Source organism: Martes martes, assembly GCF_963455335.1.
Source record: "Martes martes genome assembly, chromosome: 15".
In the NCBI taxonomy this organism is placed as follows: Eukaryota; Metazoa; Chordata; class Mammalia; order Carnivora; family Mustelidae; genus Martes; species Martes martes.
In genome coordinates this window covers 59,494,528-59,512,941 of record NC_137903.1, presented here as the reverse complement: position 1 = coordinate 59,512,941, position 18,414 = coordinate 59,494,528, and the positions used below count along the sequence as shown (strand labels likewise).

Genomic DNA, 18,414 nt, shown 5'->3' with positions numbered 1-18,414 from the left:
CAGGCAGGCAGCATTACCAAAAACACGCGGCATTGGGCGGATACCAGAGGACGCCCATTACACCACCACAGTGATTCTCTGACACACGGACATTTGTGCCCCGTGCCTGTACATAGAGTTGGTGTGTGTGTTCGTGGAGATGAACCCAGCACTGTCTAGACCAATTTCCCTTGCCTCCTGAAAAGGAAAGTATGGTGGGTTAGTGAACGGTCAGTCAAAACAAAAAGGCAAAGCCACAGCCAAATCATGGCTCGGACAGAACTCACAGCGCATTAATGCGGCTCTTGCTTTTCTGAAAGGAGCCCAGGAAACACGCGTATTACACAACAGCACCCACTTTCCCGGGTCGGAGGATTCAGTGATTTGGTATCTTCTTCGAGGGGTTTCTCCTTTTTTGTTCTGATTTTTTGTTTTAAGATTTTATTTATTTGAGGGATGAGGGATTCAATCCTAGGACTCTGGGATCATGACTTGAACCCAAAGACAGACACCCAACAGACTGAGCCACCCAGGCACTGGTTTCTCCATTTCTAAGTCCCTCACCTTGAACCTCTCCAAGCAAGGACATTTTCACTGGGCTGCTTCCTACAGAACAGGTTTTAATTCAGGCTTCTTGGGATCCTTGTCTAATCGGCTAGAGAGAAGCCGGGGTAGGGGTGTGGGGGGTGAGGATTGCTTTCCCTACACACAGGGAGGCTGGCTACGTGGCTCAACGGCTTTCCCCTTGAAAACTCATCCCCTTATCGCAGCCCTACGGAATAATTCAAGCTGTGGGGGCAAGGGCAGGAATGAAGAGGTCAGTGAAGTTCAAAACGCACCTGACCTCAATTACAGAGACCTGTCCCCTGCTTTCTGACCCCTGCCTCGCTTTCCCTGCCCTTCTCAGGCCTGCCCACTGGTCTCTCACTACAATGCACCGGACAGGGGTGGTGATCCTCGGCACTTCCCTTCCTTGAAGGGAGTGACTTCCTAGGTCAAGGGCACCAGGAGACCCCTGTGAGGGATCAGGAGCTCAGGGGCCACTTGCGCATCAAGCAGAGAGCCTCTAGACCCATTGCTGGCTGCTCCTGGCTTGCTAGTTGAAAGGGCTGCTTTGGGCAGGGTAGAGGGGGCATGGGGGGAGGGAGGGCCGCAGGTGTGGACAGTGATCTGGGAATAGCTCCCAGGAGAGGCCAGCATGACAGTTTAATAAGTACCCTGACTGCCTTCTTTCTTTTCAGAAAGTGCTCCGAGCACTTTTGCTTCTAATATTTGACTTCCATCCTCACGAGCCTGTGGAGAGTATCATTAGCTGGCTTTTATTGATGAGGCACAGGAAGAAATTAAAGACCCATCCAGGGGTCCCCCAGATTCCTCCTCGCCCTGTGCTCTTTTATCTCCAAGGCTGGTTTTCAAAGTCCCTGCAGGCAAACCCCAAACCTTGGTTCTAATGTTGGCTCGGGTCAGAGCTCACAAATGCCTGGAAACAAAAGATAAAAGCAGAGTTGGAGCACTTGGATGTGGCGTGAGGAGCTCAGCAATCCGCTTACACAGGCGTATTCTTAATCCACAGACTGACGACAACTGCCGCTCTCACCCCTTCCCCTTCGGGGGTGTCCTGCCGCGAGGGAGCAGCAGAGAGGGGTGTGGGGCTCCCGGAGGGTGCGAGGCCCAGGGCGGGGGGCAGAGGAACTGGGGGGCTGGTGCTTGGGAAGGTGCAGGGCCCCAGGGGGGTACGAAGCCCCTGGAGGAGACAAGGGTCCAGTGGGGTACGGGCCCCCCGCCAGCTCCTCCAGGGCTTCCCACCGCCTCGAGGCCTGAGGCCCTGCAGCCTGGAGACACGAAGGACAAAGGACGGGCCCTTCCCGTCGGTTAGGGTTAGGGTTAGGGTTAGGGTTGGGGTTAGACCGCGCGGAGGACGCCCAGCCCCAAAGAGCCCGCGCGGTCTTCCATTCACAGGACGTCGGGTTTATTTTTCATTCTCGCCTTCGTCAAACCAAACCAAACCGATGCTCTGGGGCGCCCGGGCTGGGGGGGGGGGGGCGGGGGAGGCCCGGGGTCCCGGCGGCCGCCCGCGGCCTAGTCGCCGCCCGGCGCGCGCTCCAGCACCAGCAGCGGGATCTCCTCCAGCCGCTCGGAGCGCTCGCCGCGCCGCAGGTAGCGCCTCCTCCACGCCGCCAGCCGCTGCAGCAGCCTCTGCAGGCGCGGGTGGGCCCACAGGCCGCGCTCCGGAGCCGCCCGGCCCCGCGCGCGCTTGGCCTTCCTCCTGCGCCCGCCGCGGGCCGCGCCCCGCCGGAACAGCCGCCGCCAGCACCAGCAGCCCGCGCCGCCGTCGCCCGCGTCCCCGCGCTTCGGGCGCGCCGCACCCTCCGCCAGCCCGTGCTGCGCGCCCCCGCGCCGGGCCCCGCCGGGCCGCACGTCCGCCATGCCGGGCCCTCGCCGCCGCTCGCACGCGGCCTCCGCACGCGCACGCCCTCGGGCCCCCTCTCGGCCGAGGGGTCCTGGCCGCCGCCTCCCGGGGGTCGCTGCCGCCTGCGCTCGGGCTCCGGGCTCCGGTCTCCGGGGAAACCCGAACTCTGACCCCACAATGCCCCGCACGGCCGTCCTCGCCCCCCCCCCGCCACTCCCCCGGGTCGAGCGCGCGGCCCCCACGCCGGGGGCTCTGGGGCCGACGGGTCCCCTTCGCGGCTCTGGTGGCTGATCCGCGGCCTGGCCTCGGACAGGCGGCACCGGCTCCAGGACGTGTCCGGGGTCCATGCACCCCCCACCCCGCCCTTGACCCCCACATTAAGCACGCGCACGGCCCCCACTGGATCCCAGCTTGGATGTCAGCCCCAGGCCTGGGTTGCCCTCGAGGCTGGTCGTTTTGGGGGGACTGGTCTCAGGGGTTCTGTAGCTTTCCAGCAGCGGGGACCCAGAGTTTCAGAAAAGACCTGGGCATCTGATACTCTTCATCGGACCTCTTCCTTGTGGGATGATGATTGATTTTTATTTTTCCCCAGGATTTTTTCCTGATTGCAGACGTAAGATTTGTGTGTGTGTGGAAAAAATCGAAAACCACAAATACAACAAAGAAAACATCTTTTGGGGCACCTGGCTGGCTCAGTCGGTTAGGCATCTGCCTTCAGCTCACCTGGGATCGAGCCCCCTTCTCTCTGGCTCTGCTCCGAGGGGCACCTGCTTCTCCCTCTGCCACTCCCCCTGCTTGCGCACTCTCTGCCTCTCTCTCTCTCTCAAATAAATAAAATACTTTAAAAAGAAAAGAGAAAACGTCTTTTTCCTGATTTTGTATATAAATTTTTGCACTTGTCAATTTCTCAAATTCAAGGGAAGAGGGGGAAAAGGAACAGTAAGCTGGCGTCTGTCGTGTTCTTTATGTCCTAAGCAGTCCACCTAGCGCTCCGTATGTTTTTCTCGTTTTGTTGTTTTGATTTTGTTTTTTGGTTGTTTTGTTGTTGTTGTTTTGGTTTGGTTTGGTTTGGTTTTTGTTTTGTTTGGTTGTTTTTTGGTTTTGTTAGTTGTGCTGTTTGTTGGTAGCCCACCAACAAGTAAGTGATCAAGCTCTGGAATATGCCTGACTTTGACTTCTGGCTGCAACATTCACCAGCTTTAACTTCGGGCAAGTTACTTGACCTCTCAGCACCACACCTTACCCACCTGTAAAACTGAGGTAGTAGCAATCCTACCTCTGGGAGGGTGTTGTGAGAATTACGTGAGATAATATAGAGAGAGTATTTGGTACACACTGGGCACGTAGTAAGTGCATGTGAGTCGATTATTATTACGCAATCCTAACCACAACTCAAGTGAAGTGTTTCCCAAGTGGATACTCCCATTGTGCTGATTGAGCAAAGTAAAGCCTAAAGAGGTAAAAATCCCTGATCTGGGAAAACATAGCTTGTAAGTTAAGGAAAAGGATTTGAACCCAGATTCTTTGAGCCCCAGGATATGAAATGACCATCCTGCTGTTAAGCGCTCAGCTACTCACCTTAGCAGTTCCCTGTCCCTCCTCCTAGTACACCCATCGTCCCAAATGTCCATAGCCCATGGGTAATGGTCAGCATTTAATGTTTGTGTAGACTCTGGGTGCAGAAAACGGGAAGAAAAAGTCCCCAGCTGCCCAGTCCTTACTTGTAGCAACGTTTTAAGTTCACAGTCATCTGGGCCAAAGCCTTTTGGTCCCCTCGGCCCCTGACCACATCCCGACGTGGACTGTGTTTGCCCCCTCCCCTCCGTGGGAGGGCAGAGAGCCCACATTTGTTTTTTGGTTTTGTTTTTGTTTTTTTAAGATTTTATTTATTTATTTGACAGACAAAGATCACAAATAGGCAGAGAGGCAGGCAGAGAGAGAGGGGAGGAAGCAGGCTCCCCACTGAGCAGAGATCCCTATGCAGGGCTCGATCCCAGGACCCTGGGATCATGACCTGAGCCGAAGGCAGAGGTTTTAACCCACTGAGCCACCGAGGAGCCCCCCACCTTTGTTTTATTTGCTCCTTCCAGGGTTTTCCACGGGTGCCTCCTTCTTATATTTGGGTTGTGTGAGCTTTCTGCCACCTGCGCCACAAAGTCAAGTCCAAGGTCAATCCCGACTGACAGATGCAGCTAAAGAAACAAGCCCCGAGTCGGGGGGATCATGTACATGGACAGTGAAAGGGGAATGAGCCAGAGATACCAGATCCCCACAGACACCCCGCGCTCAGGGTAACCCTGAAAGGAAAGGGACCTGGGGACTCGGACATCAGTGTTGGGACACACTGTTGCTGAGGCTGCTGCAACTAGTGTCCAGTGAGCATCTGTGCTCTGGGTGGGGAGGGGGGAGGAAAGGATAGATAGCCTCACGCATCATCAGAAGCCAAGAGGTGATGGGGAACTATCTAGAACAGCCTTCCCGCAGCTAGGAGGCAAGCGATGGCTCTGACAGCTCCACAAGCTTCCCGGGCCCTCCCCTTCTGGGTTCTATCAAGACCTTACCACGGGTTCTCTCAAGACCTAGATTCAGCTGTCATTCAAGCCTGGCTTATGAAGCCTGTGTGGATGTGCCCTGGGACCCCCGGGCACCATGACAGAGCCGTCACCTGCACAGACCAATTCACGTGCTTCCTGAATCTTTTTCTGGCCGTCACGGACTAAATTGTGTCCCCTGAACAGTCCTGTGTTGAAGGGCTAACCCCTAGAAGTTCAGAATGTAAAGATGGGGCCCAAGGAGGTAATTCAGTTAAAGCGAGGCCTTGAGGGTGACCCTAATTCACTATGACACTGTGGCTAGTGTCCTTATGAGAAGAACAGGACACCGACACAGAGGGAAGACTGTGCGAAGACACAGGGCAAGGTGGTCAACCTACCAGCCGAGGAGAAAGGTCCCAGAAGAAACCAAAGGTGCCAACGCTTTGATCTCGGGCTCTCGGACTACATAACTGTGAGAAAATAAATTTCTGGTGGCTGAGCCATGCAGTGCGGTGTTTTGTTATGATAGCCCTAGTAAACGGCACCCTGGCTCGCTGGCTTTGCCTCCCGTTTTATTTTGCCATAAAGCCCTCCATGCCCTCCCTTCTCACAACACCAAGAGGCACTTTCTTGGCACCCCAGCGCTCAGGTTCCCCAAAGATACCTTCTAGGGATGCTCTCTGTACAGCTCTGACCAGGCAACCGGGGAAGATCTGGGCGACCTCAGACAGAGCCGCGGGCCTGTCTTAGAGATTGGAATTTTCCGACATCTGTCCCCATCCATAGCTGATTGGGCTAGCCCTAGGGGACCCTGGGTCTAGGGTTGCCAGAAGAAATACAGGTCACCCAGTAGAATCTGAATTTCGGATGAAGAACAATTCTCAATTATAAGTATATCCCAAATATTGCATAGGCATACTGACACTATAAATTATTTAACTGGTCATTTGTATTTCTATTCACTACCCCACCAGGGTCCTGGGGAGGGTCAAGGGCACACTGCCTAAAAGCCTCTCTGGGGCTGGTTCTCCTCCAGGTCCCTCAAGAGATCTTCAAAACTGGCCAGAGGCTGGAGCACTGTCCACGTTCCTCAACCCCAAGCAGGAGCAGCTTATGGGAACCCCCTTTCTTCCCTCTAAGATTTTAAGGAAGTGACAGAAGATTTGGTACCCCCAGATCCAGAAAAAGGGATAGCACAACTAAGAGTATAACATGTGGGGTCACACAGCCTCAACAGAATTAGCAAAATGGCCTTGAGTGTGATACAGACCTGTCTCTCTGCCTCATGTCCCACTGGAGTGTGGGAGTACTTGTCCTGCCTGTCGTCACTGTGACAAGCAAGGAGACAGGCATGTGCGTCCTTAGACGGCGCCCGACACAAAACCAGTGCTCGATAAATGTTGCTCTGCCGTCCTGAAATCCTCTCCATTTTGGCCAGTTTGCACCTCCTGTCCCAAGCACTCCCGGCACATACAGTTCTCCTGACACGAGTCCCATCGGTGCCTGTTTCTGGAGCCCCAGAGCTAATGACAAGCTCTGTGAGCTCAAACTCCTGGAAACCTTCCCAGGAAAATGTGGCATGCAGAGACACGAGATGGGAGAAAACAGATGGCTTTGGCTTTTGTGAAGCATGGACAGTGAAAGGTCAGGTAGCTCTGTGGGAGTGAGCGCGGTGCCAAGAGGACCCAACCCGTAAGACCTCTTGCTCACGTCTCTAGCCAGCTCCCCCGCCTCACGCACCTGCTGCCCGCGCAGCCAGGAACAGGCAGAGCAGCGCCGGCCAAGCCCTAAGCTTGGAAGACGAAGGCGGCATCCGGTTCCATCAAGGCTGAGCCTGTGACATCACCCCTGTATATGAAAGGTGACACGTTTGTAAGCAGACACGTGAAGTGGGAGAGCGAGATCACCCGGGACAACACCTGCCATTACCCAGATCACTGGGCCAGAAGTGGAGTGTGAAATTTCTTTTAAAGATTTTATTTGTTAAAAAAAAAAAAAAAAAAAAAAGATTTTATTTGTTTATTTGAGAGAGAGAGAGAAAGAACGAACGTGAGCATATGAGCTGGCGGTGCAGGGAGCCCGACGTGGGACTCGATCCCAGGACCCTAACAACATGACCTGAGCCCAGGGCAGCTGCTTAACCGACGGAGTCACCCAGACGCCAGTGGAGTGTGGAATCAGAGCAAAACAGAACAGACTTCCTCTCCTCTCTTTACGGGTCTGGCCTTCCTTCTAGTATACAGACTTGACGAGGTGACTATTTTGCTATTGTTCTTTATTATAAGAACCAAATGTTTTCCCCAGATATTTTGAGATAAAATTTGATGAAATAAATGCATCCTAGGAAAAGCCTGGTTCCCATATCAGGAAAGCCAGTTCCGCCTCCAAGGACATTGGCTAATTGCACCCTTGAATGTTTGTGTGCAATTATAGTAACAACAAGGGAAAGATCTCTAGATTCTCTCCCCTTTATTGTGTGTGGGTGGATCCTAACCTCAGTGTGTCAAGGCTACTGAAATGTCAGTGCAACCTTGAAGTCACACAGGGCCTCCCCTAGGGAGACCCCCAAAACCATGGCCTGTGGAAATCCAAAGCTTAACCCACCCCACCAGATTTCTGCAAATTCTTGGTCTCTATATGTACACGTCTCTCTCTCTTTCACAAAACCCCTTACCACTTGAAGCATGAAACATTCTGAAATTCGTAGACTTTCATGGAAATTTCAGACGCAGAGATGGAAGGGGCTCACAGTGTAAAAATACAAATGACTTCCATAAGGACAACAGTAAGGACATGTTGCTCAGGATTTCTACCTCTGTAACCTCAGTGGCCTACCCTGACCCAACCCAGCCTTCTCACCCTGCCTGGCTCTTCTCTCAACCCTGCCACTCTCTCTTCTCCATGTCTCTTTCCTCCTTCGTCAAAGAAGAAAGACAAAATCCTCTGCCTTGTTCATGGCAAAGGAGTTTTCTACTGATATATTGACTCTCAGGGACGACTGACTTCAGGATCTTACCTACCTCAATCAGCTTGATATTTTCCTTAAAGAGAGATATTTCCACCTAAAAAGAATAACTTATCATCTTCTTACATGAAGTATATTTCTTTTTTTTTTTTTAAAGTAGGCTCCACAACCAGCATGGAGCCCAATGTAGGGCTTGAACTCACAACCCTGAGGTCAAGACCTGAACTGAAATCGTAGATGGACATGTAGCCCGCTGAGCCACCCGGGGGCCCCATGAAGTACATTTCTATTATTATAATGTAGACCTTTGCAACTTCTCTGTGGGATCAGAGGTGGGGTGGGTAAGTGAAGAAGGAGCAGGAATACTTTGAATCAACATCGTCACTGTCACCATTATCACTATCACCGTCATCACCATCATCGTCGCCACCACCATCATCAACATCATCACCAGCAGGACCATGATCATCATCACCACCATCATCATTACCATCATCACCACCAACATCACCATCATCATTATCACCATTATCATCACTACTACCATCATCACCATCATCACCGTCACTACCAACATCACCATCATCATCACATCACCACCATCATCATCACCCCCATCACCATCATCACCATCATCACCATCACTACCATTCAGTGGCTCTGGCCATTACACTGGGAAGGTAACACACAGGATGTCATTTCAGTGTCACGCCAGGCTCTGAGGCAAAAGAAACAGCACCCCATTTCACAGGCAAGGACTCTTGAGGTGTAAATGGCTATTGAAGTCGTTAGATCTAAGTAGAGACAATAGGTTAAAGCAGGAAGATCCCGTAAATACAGCTCCTGCCTTATGACTTGATTAGGATTTGGGCTTGCCCTCTCAGATGGAAAACCAGGAACCACCAGGAAGAGGGGAAGGGGTGCTGGAAGATTCGAACCAGGCAAAGATATATGACTTTTGTGCAAGAAGGACCTTTTATATTGCTCTTGGAGAAGGCCAAAATACAGTTAGATGTTGCCTTGTATCGGGAAATAGAAGGTCCTGGCCTCGTGGAGATAGGGAGCTGGGAGGAAGGGGCCCAGGGCAAAGCTGCAGCAGGTTTCTGGGAAGAGAAAACGGTTGTTTTAAACCAGGATGTGCAAAGGAACCAGCTGTTTGCTTGTTATTCACCTTCGCTGTTGTGCGGTTGGTGACCTACAGTTTGCAAACATAATTTTGTACACTCTGAGTTCTTCTGTGGCTTATTAATTTCAATTTCTTTCCTCTCTTTGTAATGTTCTTTTAGATGATGTCAGTCTACTTAATTTTCAATAAAGAAGATAGAGAAAGAGGAGATTTTTTTAAAAAAGTAGTTAACAAGAGTGTTAAATGGGAATTATGTACAAATTATACCCATGCCAGGGTATGGCCGAGGGAATCTGAGAGAATTCCTACAGGAAAGGTGAAGTTCAGAGAGGAGAAGTCTGTGATACTGACACAGCCACACTCCTCTACCCTCTGCCCGGAGTTCTCCACTTGGAACTTTGAGGGTGGGTGTCTGGGTGGCTCAGTCAGTTAAGCATCTGCCTTTGGCTCAGGTCATGATCCCGGAGTCCTGGGATCAAGTCCCAAGTCGGGCTTCCTGCTCAGTGGGGAGTCTGCTTCTCCTTCTGCCCCTCACCCTGCTAGTGCTCTCTCTCTCTCACTCTTTCTCTCAAATAAAGAAATAAAGAAATAAATCAAATATCTAGGAACAAAAGAGGGAGAATGGGTAGATGAAGCAAGTCTGGCAAAATGTTGGTGATTGTTAAAGCTGAGGGGAGGGGTACATGGGGATTGTTATACTCCCTGTTGTTTTGCACATCTGGAAAATTTCAAAGAAAAGCCTTTGGAGAGGCTGGCGTACAGAGAGTTTGTCGCTGTGGTCCCTGCTGCAGTGTGGTGGGGGAGAGAGACAACTTGTCAGGTAATTTGAACCGAAGTTGGAAAACACCCAAGTTTCAACTCTGAGCCCTTTCCAGGGGCAAGTGAGATATGCCTGGGACACTGACCAAGACTGTCACCTAATTTGGAAGGTGGAAACCTCAAAGGCCAGAGGACATCCCAAGAGGCAAGATCTCAGAGGAGGGGCACAGAAGGGCAGGGGCAGCCAAGCCAGGCGATTGGTAAGTCTTTCCAGAAACCCAGGGGATGACGTTCTCATTCTCCTTGGCATTTCTAAATCACAAAATCAAAATCATTACCATAAGGTCCAGTTACTTTCTCTCCGTGTCTCAGTTTCTACACCTGGGAAAAAATTGGAAATAACAGGATGGGGACACCCAAATTTGCTCGCTGCCTAGAACGGCTGCGAGCCTCTGAGAGAGAACCAGGGGGACGAAGCAGCAAAATGGGACATAAGGACAAGACACATAACTCCCTAGGCGCCGTCCCCCGTCCTTGGCGCCAAAGACTTTGCTGCCAACGTCACGTGGAGGACCAGGACTTGGCTGGCGCGAAGCTGTCGGAAACCCCAGAGTAGCCGGGCGTGAAGTCCGGGGGACTCCGAGGGCGGGGGCGGAGCCCTGGTAACGCGGGCAAGCGGTCCGGTCCGACCTCGGCCTTGCTGGAAAGAGCAGGCAGACGGCTGCACTTACTTTGGCAAATGTTTTACTTAAGGAAGCCCAAAACGTTTGTTTCAGTCCAGATTCCAGGCGAGGCCCCGGGAGATGGAGAGGACTGTTTGTCCCACGGACTCTTCCTCGTCCGAGCCTTGCCCCAGACTCCAGCCCTCACGTTAAAGGACCCTGCTCCTCTCCCACCGCAGGCTACACCCAAACTGCATCCCAGAAATGGTCTCCCCCAAGAACTGGAATCTGGATGGTTTCTGGTTAGACATGTGTGGGGGTGCAGAACCCGGAAAGTCGTGTCGATTTCAGGGGTGAGGACACCATCATACTGACCTTTTATATATATATATATATGAATGAAATGTGGAGGTGTCTATTTATCCCTTTGATGTATTCAAAACCCTTTCCAGGGGTGCTGGGTGGCACCGTCGGTTAAGCATCTGCCTTCGACTCAGGTCATGATCCTGGGATCTTGGGATCCAGGCCCGCATCGGGCTCCCTGCTCAGCGTGGAGTATGCTTCTCCTTCTGCCTCTGTCCCTCCCCTTGCTCATGCTCTCTCCTTCTCTCTCTCTGTCTCTCTCAAAATAAATAAATAAAATTCTTTAAAAAAAAAAAAAAAAAAACCCTCTCCAGCAAGAAATACTCATTCTGTTGGCTACGACAAAGATTTTTCGACAGTCGTGAGAAACCATGTCGCAAGGTCCTACAGTAATTCACTAGAAAATCAAACCGGAATTTGGATTTCTCAAATCCAAAGTCAGCTCATAAGAATGCCTACCTCCCCTGGCATGACATATACACGGCTTCAGTTACCCAGATACTGTGAATTAAAAGGGCCGGCGGCCGGAAGTACTCAGCAGCACTAGGACCTGAAAATCCAGGAGGGGGGCTGCTGGGCATCCACACAGCCAGCATCCAGCAGAAAATTGCCAGTCCATGAAATCACTGAACCCAGCCTACCTTCCAAATTACGTATATTTTAGGTGATGAATGTAATCTTCAGCTCTATTTTTAGCTCTCCCATCCTACAAAAGCAATTGTAAGAAGAGAGAAAAATCTCTGCGGCAGAATTTCCAGGGAACCGCTCACCTGGTGTCTCCAGGCAGAAACGCTACAATGTCTCAGGGCGTGCTGTTGTATTTTTGGAAGGTAACACAAATAGGTTCCTAAAGTCTTGATAGTAGAATCGGTAACACTTTGTAATTGGAACATTCCCCAAGGTCGGTGAATGAAATCCCCAACCCTTTCTCTGTTTCAGGCAGGAAGTTAGTGGGAAGTCTGAAACAAGTAAGGACTGGTTTTCTTTAACATCCAAAGGTAGGCAGTGGGGCCAGAACAAGGTTCACAACAGAGGTTCGTGTTGGTGGCTTTGATGTCTATAAGGGAGGCTCCAAATTCCTGTCTCCAGGCAACGTGAGGGGATCCTTCTCACAGGCAGACACAGTCCTCTGGGCTCTCCTTAAAGTCAGCTCGACCAGGGCTGAATTTCTCCTTCCCCTCCAGCATCATCAACACAGAACGGATGGAGATAATCTGCGACAGAGGTCAACCAGCTGGAAGTCAGGATGCAGGGACCACAGTCACCAGGGTCCTCAGAGGACCCGATCCCAGGCCGGACGGAGGTGGGAGGGGTCACCCCTGCAGCAGGATCCCGGACCAGACCCCGGCCCCGCAGAAGCATCATGAGGACCGTTGGGAGCAAAGAGCTTGTTCTCAAGTCATGTCTCTGCCGCTGGCCAGGGACGAGTGTCTGCTGTTTTCTGAGCCTCACTTCCCCATCTGCAACACGGGGATTATTATAGGATCATCTTCAAAAGTGAGAGAATCGAGTGGGAAACATGAAAGTATTTGGGAAGTGCAATAAACTGTGAGACACGAATTCACGAGGACCCCGAGGTCTGTTGTAACCCATTAGTCCCCAGCGCGGGGTCTTTCAGGCAGGAAGTACTTAACCAATATTTCTGGACAAGGAGGACTGTTAAGATTATTTTAAGGTGTGCTGATCCCCCTCCCCAGCCCCCAGCCGTGGACCATGACATGAAAGAGAGCACAAGTGGGGGAATGCAGGGAGGGGGAGTGCCCTCTGCCCTCTGGGGGGGGCTGGAGGTCCCCCGGGGGTGGTCTTCTAAGGAGACCACCTGACCTGCTTCTACAGGCATCTGAAGCTTGCTTTCCTTAAAAAAAAAAAAAAAAAAAGAAAGAAAGAAAGAAAAAGAACAATCTAAGCAGGTTTTAGTTTCCAGGCAACCGTGTTCCGGTGAGTTCCGTGTCCGGGCGGTGCTTGGATGCGTGCGTCACATTTGTGGGAACTGCGGCAACTCTGCACACAGCTTCGACCCCCGCTGATGAGAACCTCGTGTGGGTTCATCACCATCTTGGCCACAGACCTGTCCGGCCATCAAGTTCATAGACCTCTCCTAAGAATAACATTTCTATATATGTTAAAAGGGAGCATGAGGCTCTCGATGGCAGGGTTGTGAGTTCGAGCCCCACGTTGGACCTCGAGATGGCTTACAAAAATAAAATCTTAAAAAATAAAGGACACACATCAAATCAAATATTTTTTACAATTTATGATAAATACTGTATTTGCTTCACTATGAAATATTTTTAAATCGCAATATCGGGCAGCAGGTCGAATTAAACTGTGACATCCAAAACAGCCGTAATGTGATACAAAGTGTCTGTGAACTCCATCGGGGACAAAGCCCGAGGGACTGCTAATGCGACTGTGGTTTGTCACCTGTATTTATGATGAAAGAAATGCTGCATTTTGGCAGGAGGTTCGTACACTTTCAAAGCCCGTGGACCTCCTGAAACCAGGTCTCTGGGTTAATAATCCCTTCTTGACCACAAACTATTCAGGGTTGTCGATAACTTAGGATTTCCCTCCCAGTGGGACGTAGGATCAACTCGTTTATGATTTAGTCACTGGGTCCCTAGGAGCCCCAGTCCAGGCAGAGCCACAGGGGGGGCGAGAGGCACCTACTCAGAGAGGGGCGGCCCTGCCCCCCACCTCGTGCCCCCCTCCTTCATCCCCACGCCACCCGGAAGTCCACCCTTCCTTTCCTCTCAGATTTGCCTCTTCGTCTCCCATCCCTCCGCCCCCGCCCCCATCTGTGGGGACCCTGAGTGACAGCCAGTCCCCCTCGCCCCTCCAGCGTAGCCTGTTCACCGCCACTAGGCAAGGATTCTTCAAGGGGCTTCCCTGTGTCTCCCTTCCTGCCCAGACACGCCTGCTTGGACTCTCCCATGTCCCTGGTCCTGAGGCGACATCTCTTTCTGGCTTTCGGGGCCCTTCACAATTTCGCCCATCTTCCCAGACAAGGTTGTTTCTCATCAGCTCTTGGCAAGTGCCTGGTCTCCTCCCGGCTCACACACGCACTCACACACGCAGACAACACGCTCACACTCAGGCTCGCATGCCTTGTCAGACTCACCACTCTGTTGACGCCGTGGACGCCCCCCGAACCCTTCTCCTCTCACCATCCAGTCAAACCGAATCCTGCCCGTCCTACAAGACCCAGCCAGAGACCCTTCTCCCAGCTGAGTGCCCCCGGCCTGGACCATCTTTCAGCCCCCACTTGTGAATGTTACCCCCCAGCTTGGCACTGAAGGATTTCCTGACCGTGTCGGGCGCGTGGCCTCTCCATCCGGGCTCTCTGGGCCTTGAGGATAGGGAAGCTTGACTTGTATATGTTCCTGTATCTTCCCTTCCCAGACGAAGGCAGGGCGTATAGAAAATTCATGGCCTTTGGTCAAATTAGAATGACACGAGGACATTTTTATTGTATTAGATCTCTTTGGGAAAACACTGGACGTGTTTGGAAGAAATACTTTGACAAACTCCTTCAGACTAAGAGTGAGGCATCCCAAGCCATTCTCCAACAACAGAAGAGGGTTGTTAAGTTGTACCTGTAAGATCAGAAGAGGGGTTTATGGAGCTTCTGAGAAAGAGGGGGAGCAAAAAGGGGAACGAGACAGAGACAGCACACGCTGTGTTACGACGAGCCACTTCTACTCCAAAACCTTCAGCAAAATTCTATTAAAACTCACCAACTAGCTGGTACACATAGATCTCTGATGGAAACCAGTGAAGGGGCCAAGATTTATACAAGGGGTGATGTGGGGCTTTAAGACATTATGTGGATGTGGGAGCCAGAGGGTCAGGGAGACCTTGGCTGGCATTCAGATCATATTCCCATAAATGACTGACCAGTGTGGACGATTATCATGGAAATCCCAGTGGACGGCACATCGGCCCCAGACGTACTTTACCTCTCTCTTCCTCCACTCTGCTACTGTCTATTTAAGGAAGTGTTAAAGTGAGGGCCAGGTAAGGCCCTGGGTGTAGGACAGTCCCAAGTGTCTATTTGATAAGACTCACTTGGACTGTGTTGCCAGCAGTCGGGTTTGGTGTTGAGGCCGCCTCAAGATTGGGCCAACCATCCATTCAGGGGGCATACCTCCTTAGCCTGGATGCAGGGGACCACGGCAGGTCCTCGGCCCTGTGTCTTCAGGGTGCAGGGGAAATTTTGCACTTACTGCTTCCATGATTTCTAAGTATACTCATTTACGGAGGCGTGAATACGGCCATCTCAGCTAGACTGAAAATGGGGTGTACGGAGCATTTGGCCAATATTGTAATCCAAGAAAAAATACAATGGGAAAAATGAGCATTTCATTTGTAAGACATGAGAGATGCTAGGTAAGTACTCCACATACTCAGTTCCAGTTAGTTAATTAACAAGAACTTTGCTCATTACATTATATAAAAATACTGCAAAAGTGAGCAGGGTATGTATTAGGGTTCTCTAGAGAAATAGAACTAATTATATATACATAGAGAGAGAAAGAGGGAAAGAGACCATCTTTTTTATTTTCTATAAATATATATAATGTATTATATATAATATATATAATTATATATTATGTATATATACATATATATTTATATATTATGTATATTATGTATTATATATATTTATGTGTATAAATATATAAGTAAGCACCTTATTTACTATAAGGAATTGGCTCATGTGATTGTAGAGACTGATAAGTCACTAGATTGCAGTCAGCAACCTGGAGACCCAGGAGGGTTGATGATCTAAGTTCCAGCCCAAGACTGGCAGGCTGGAGACACAGGAATAGTGCGAGTCCAAGTGTAAGAAAAACTGAGTCTCAGCTCAAAGGCAGGCAGGAAGAGCTTCCTCAGCCTTTCTTGACGTACTCAGGCCTTCAGCTGATCGGGTGTGGCCCACCCATCTTGGGGAAGGTCAATCTGCTTCACTCAGTCTACCAATTCAAATGTTGATCTCATCCGGAACCAGCCTCTCAGACATACCCAGGATAATGTTTGACCAAATGTCCAGAAACCCCATGGCGCAGCCAAGGTGACATTTAAAAGTAACCATCACAGGGTACAACAGCATATCTTCATTATATAAAATAAAAACACGGGCAAAATGAATCTATTACGTAGCCATTAAAGTGGGGAGAGTTGCTGCTTGTTAGTGGTAGTTTGGGAATTGAATTTGGTTACATAGACATCTCCTTTGTGAAGACTTGTATACATTTGGGATTTATACACTTTTCTGAAAGTATGTTATGTTTCAATTCAGCATATTTAAAAAGGTGGGCAGTGAGGGGGTTGTGAGCATTTGCTCTTCTAGAAACATCTATTGAAATATCTAGATAATAGAAGAGAATCCTGACATCAATTCCTTCCAAGAACCTGTGTTTTCTTGGCTAATATCTTTCATTCTCTCAAAATTCCTGGCATGGGAGTAGAGCGATAGGGTTTGATTCCCTTACCCTAAAGCCCAGTTATGTTGAGGGGCATCTCTTGTGCCTTACGTGGGGTCCCAGGTAGGAAGGGCAGCGGCTCACCCTGCCCATGGGACACTCACACCACGGCGGGAAGCACAGGGATCCAGGCCAATCCGGGCGGAGGCCACAGCTGGAAAACCTCCACAAAGCCGACCAGATCAAGGTGACACAGCGCAAGAACTTTGCAGCCAAGTTTTCTTCCATTTATCCTGCTGTCCTGCTCTCCCTGAGTCTCCTTCTGAGGGACCTTTGTTGCTTTGAAATTTCTGGGCAGAAAGAAGTTGATTTAAAATCTGATTCATATCGGCCTCTGGGGGAGACCCACAGCACAAAGGGAGCTTGGATAATTTTTTGAAGACGTACTGGCCAAAGAAATTTTTCTCCCTCTTAATCCTTCCAAGTGCATATTTGAGACTCAAATCCACAGGTACCCAGTGAAGCAGAAATTGACCAGTTAGGCTAACCAAGGCAGAGGGCTGATCTAAATTCCTTGGCCTCCAAGGGCACCTGCGGAGCTCAAGGTTGTGAGATCGAGCCCCACATCAGGCTACATGCTCAGTGAAGCGTCTGCTTGAGATTCCCTCTCTCCTTCTCCCACTGCACCACCCCTGGCTCACACTCTCTCTCTCTAAATAAATAAAATCTCTTTAAAAATAAGTAAATTGGGGCACCTGGGTGGCTCAGTGGGGTAAAGCCTCTGCCTTCGGCTCGGGTCATGATCCCAGGGTCCTGGGATCGAGCCCCACATCGGGCTCTCTGCCCAGCAGAGAGCCTGCTTCCTTTCCTCTCTCTCTGTCTGCCTCTCTGCCTACTTGTGATCTCTGTCTGTTAAATAAATAAATAAAATCTTTTAAAAAAATAAAAATAAGTAAATTTTTTTAAAAAAGTAAATCCTTTGGCCTCCAAATGAATGCTTTGGCCTGAATCAAGTCCTTTGTTAACATCCTTCAAATAGGGCACCTGGGGGACTCAGTCGGTTAAGCGTCTGCCTTCAGCTCAGGTCATGATCTCGGGGTCCTGGGATCAAGCCCCACATCGGGCTCCCTGCTCAGCTGGGAGTCTGCATATCCCTCTGCCTCTGCCCCTCCCCCTGCCTCTGTTCTCTCTCTCACTTTCTCTGTCTCTCTCTCAAATAAATAAATAAAATCTTAAAAAATAAAATAAAATAGGGGCGCCTGGGTGGCTCAGTGGGTTAAAGCCTCTGCCTTCGGCTCAGGTCATGATCCCAGGGTCCTGGGATGGAGCCCCGCATCGGGCTCTCTGCTCAGCGGGGAGCCTGCATCCTCCCTTCCCTCTCTCTGCCTGCCTCTCTGCCTACTTGTGATATGTCTGTCAAATAAATAAATAAAATCTTTAAAAATAAATAAATAAATAAATAAAAATAAAATAAAAAGTGCATGAACTTCCATATTCTTCAGGGAGTTTGTAGCTTTACGTTCAACAGGACGCACTTCCGTAGAATCTCGACAAGGTTCAAATCGTCTGTAAGTCTGGAATCTACCAGATTAGGGTAGTTTTGATGAGGTATGCCTAAGTCTTTAATAAAACGGAACAAATGAAATTTACTTTTAAATCCCTTTAGCGTGGCTGGCTTGATGTTTTTATTACATTCGATAGATCCTTTCGATGACATGAATGGGTGGTAGGGAATTATTCTACTCAACTGCATTCTCATGAACTAATGGATTTTTAAGTCTAGATAAACATAAGTCAAAATGACAACTGCAACTCAAAAACACATGATAGGTGCATTCTAGAATAACTATTGGCAGTGACGGTATCTTGGGGAGAGGGATCGTATCAATGTAACCTTCTTCCTAGCAAAGCTGACTGGGTTGAGGGGGCACCGTGGGAGAAAATTAATTTCTTACACCGTGTTTGCAAAGTGTGACAGCAACAGCACGGAGGCTGATCTTAACAAGCATTTTGAAAATGTGATTACTGAAGAAAGTAATGAGATTTTTTTTTTTCTGTGCAGGAAGGAGAGAAAGTTTCTCTTCCTGAAATTATCGTGTCAGATAAATCCAAGGTAGGAGCTGAAAAGAAACTAATTACGTAATCCCTCTGCTTTATCTTATCTCCTTTTTTAGGGATATAAACTGTTAC

At 50.0% G+C, this 18,414-nt stretch overlaps 1 protein-coding gene across 1 annotated transcript; it reads right to left on the bottom strand.

Moving 5' to 3' along the window:
* Positions 1 to 2,058: 2,058 nt before the first annotated feature.
* LOC308355960 (uncharacterized protein C1orf202) lies at positions 2,059 to 2,406 on the bottom strand (the record flags this gene model as incomplete). The annotated part of the gene is made up of 1 exon (XM_080824511.1): positions 2,059 to 2,406. One exon carries the CDS (start codon positions 2,404 to 2,406, stop codon positions 2,059 to 2,061), a length of 348 nt encoding a protein of 115 aa, XP_080680637.1.
* Between the last annotated feature and the right edge of the window lie 16,008 nt (positions 2,407 to 18,414).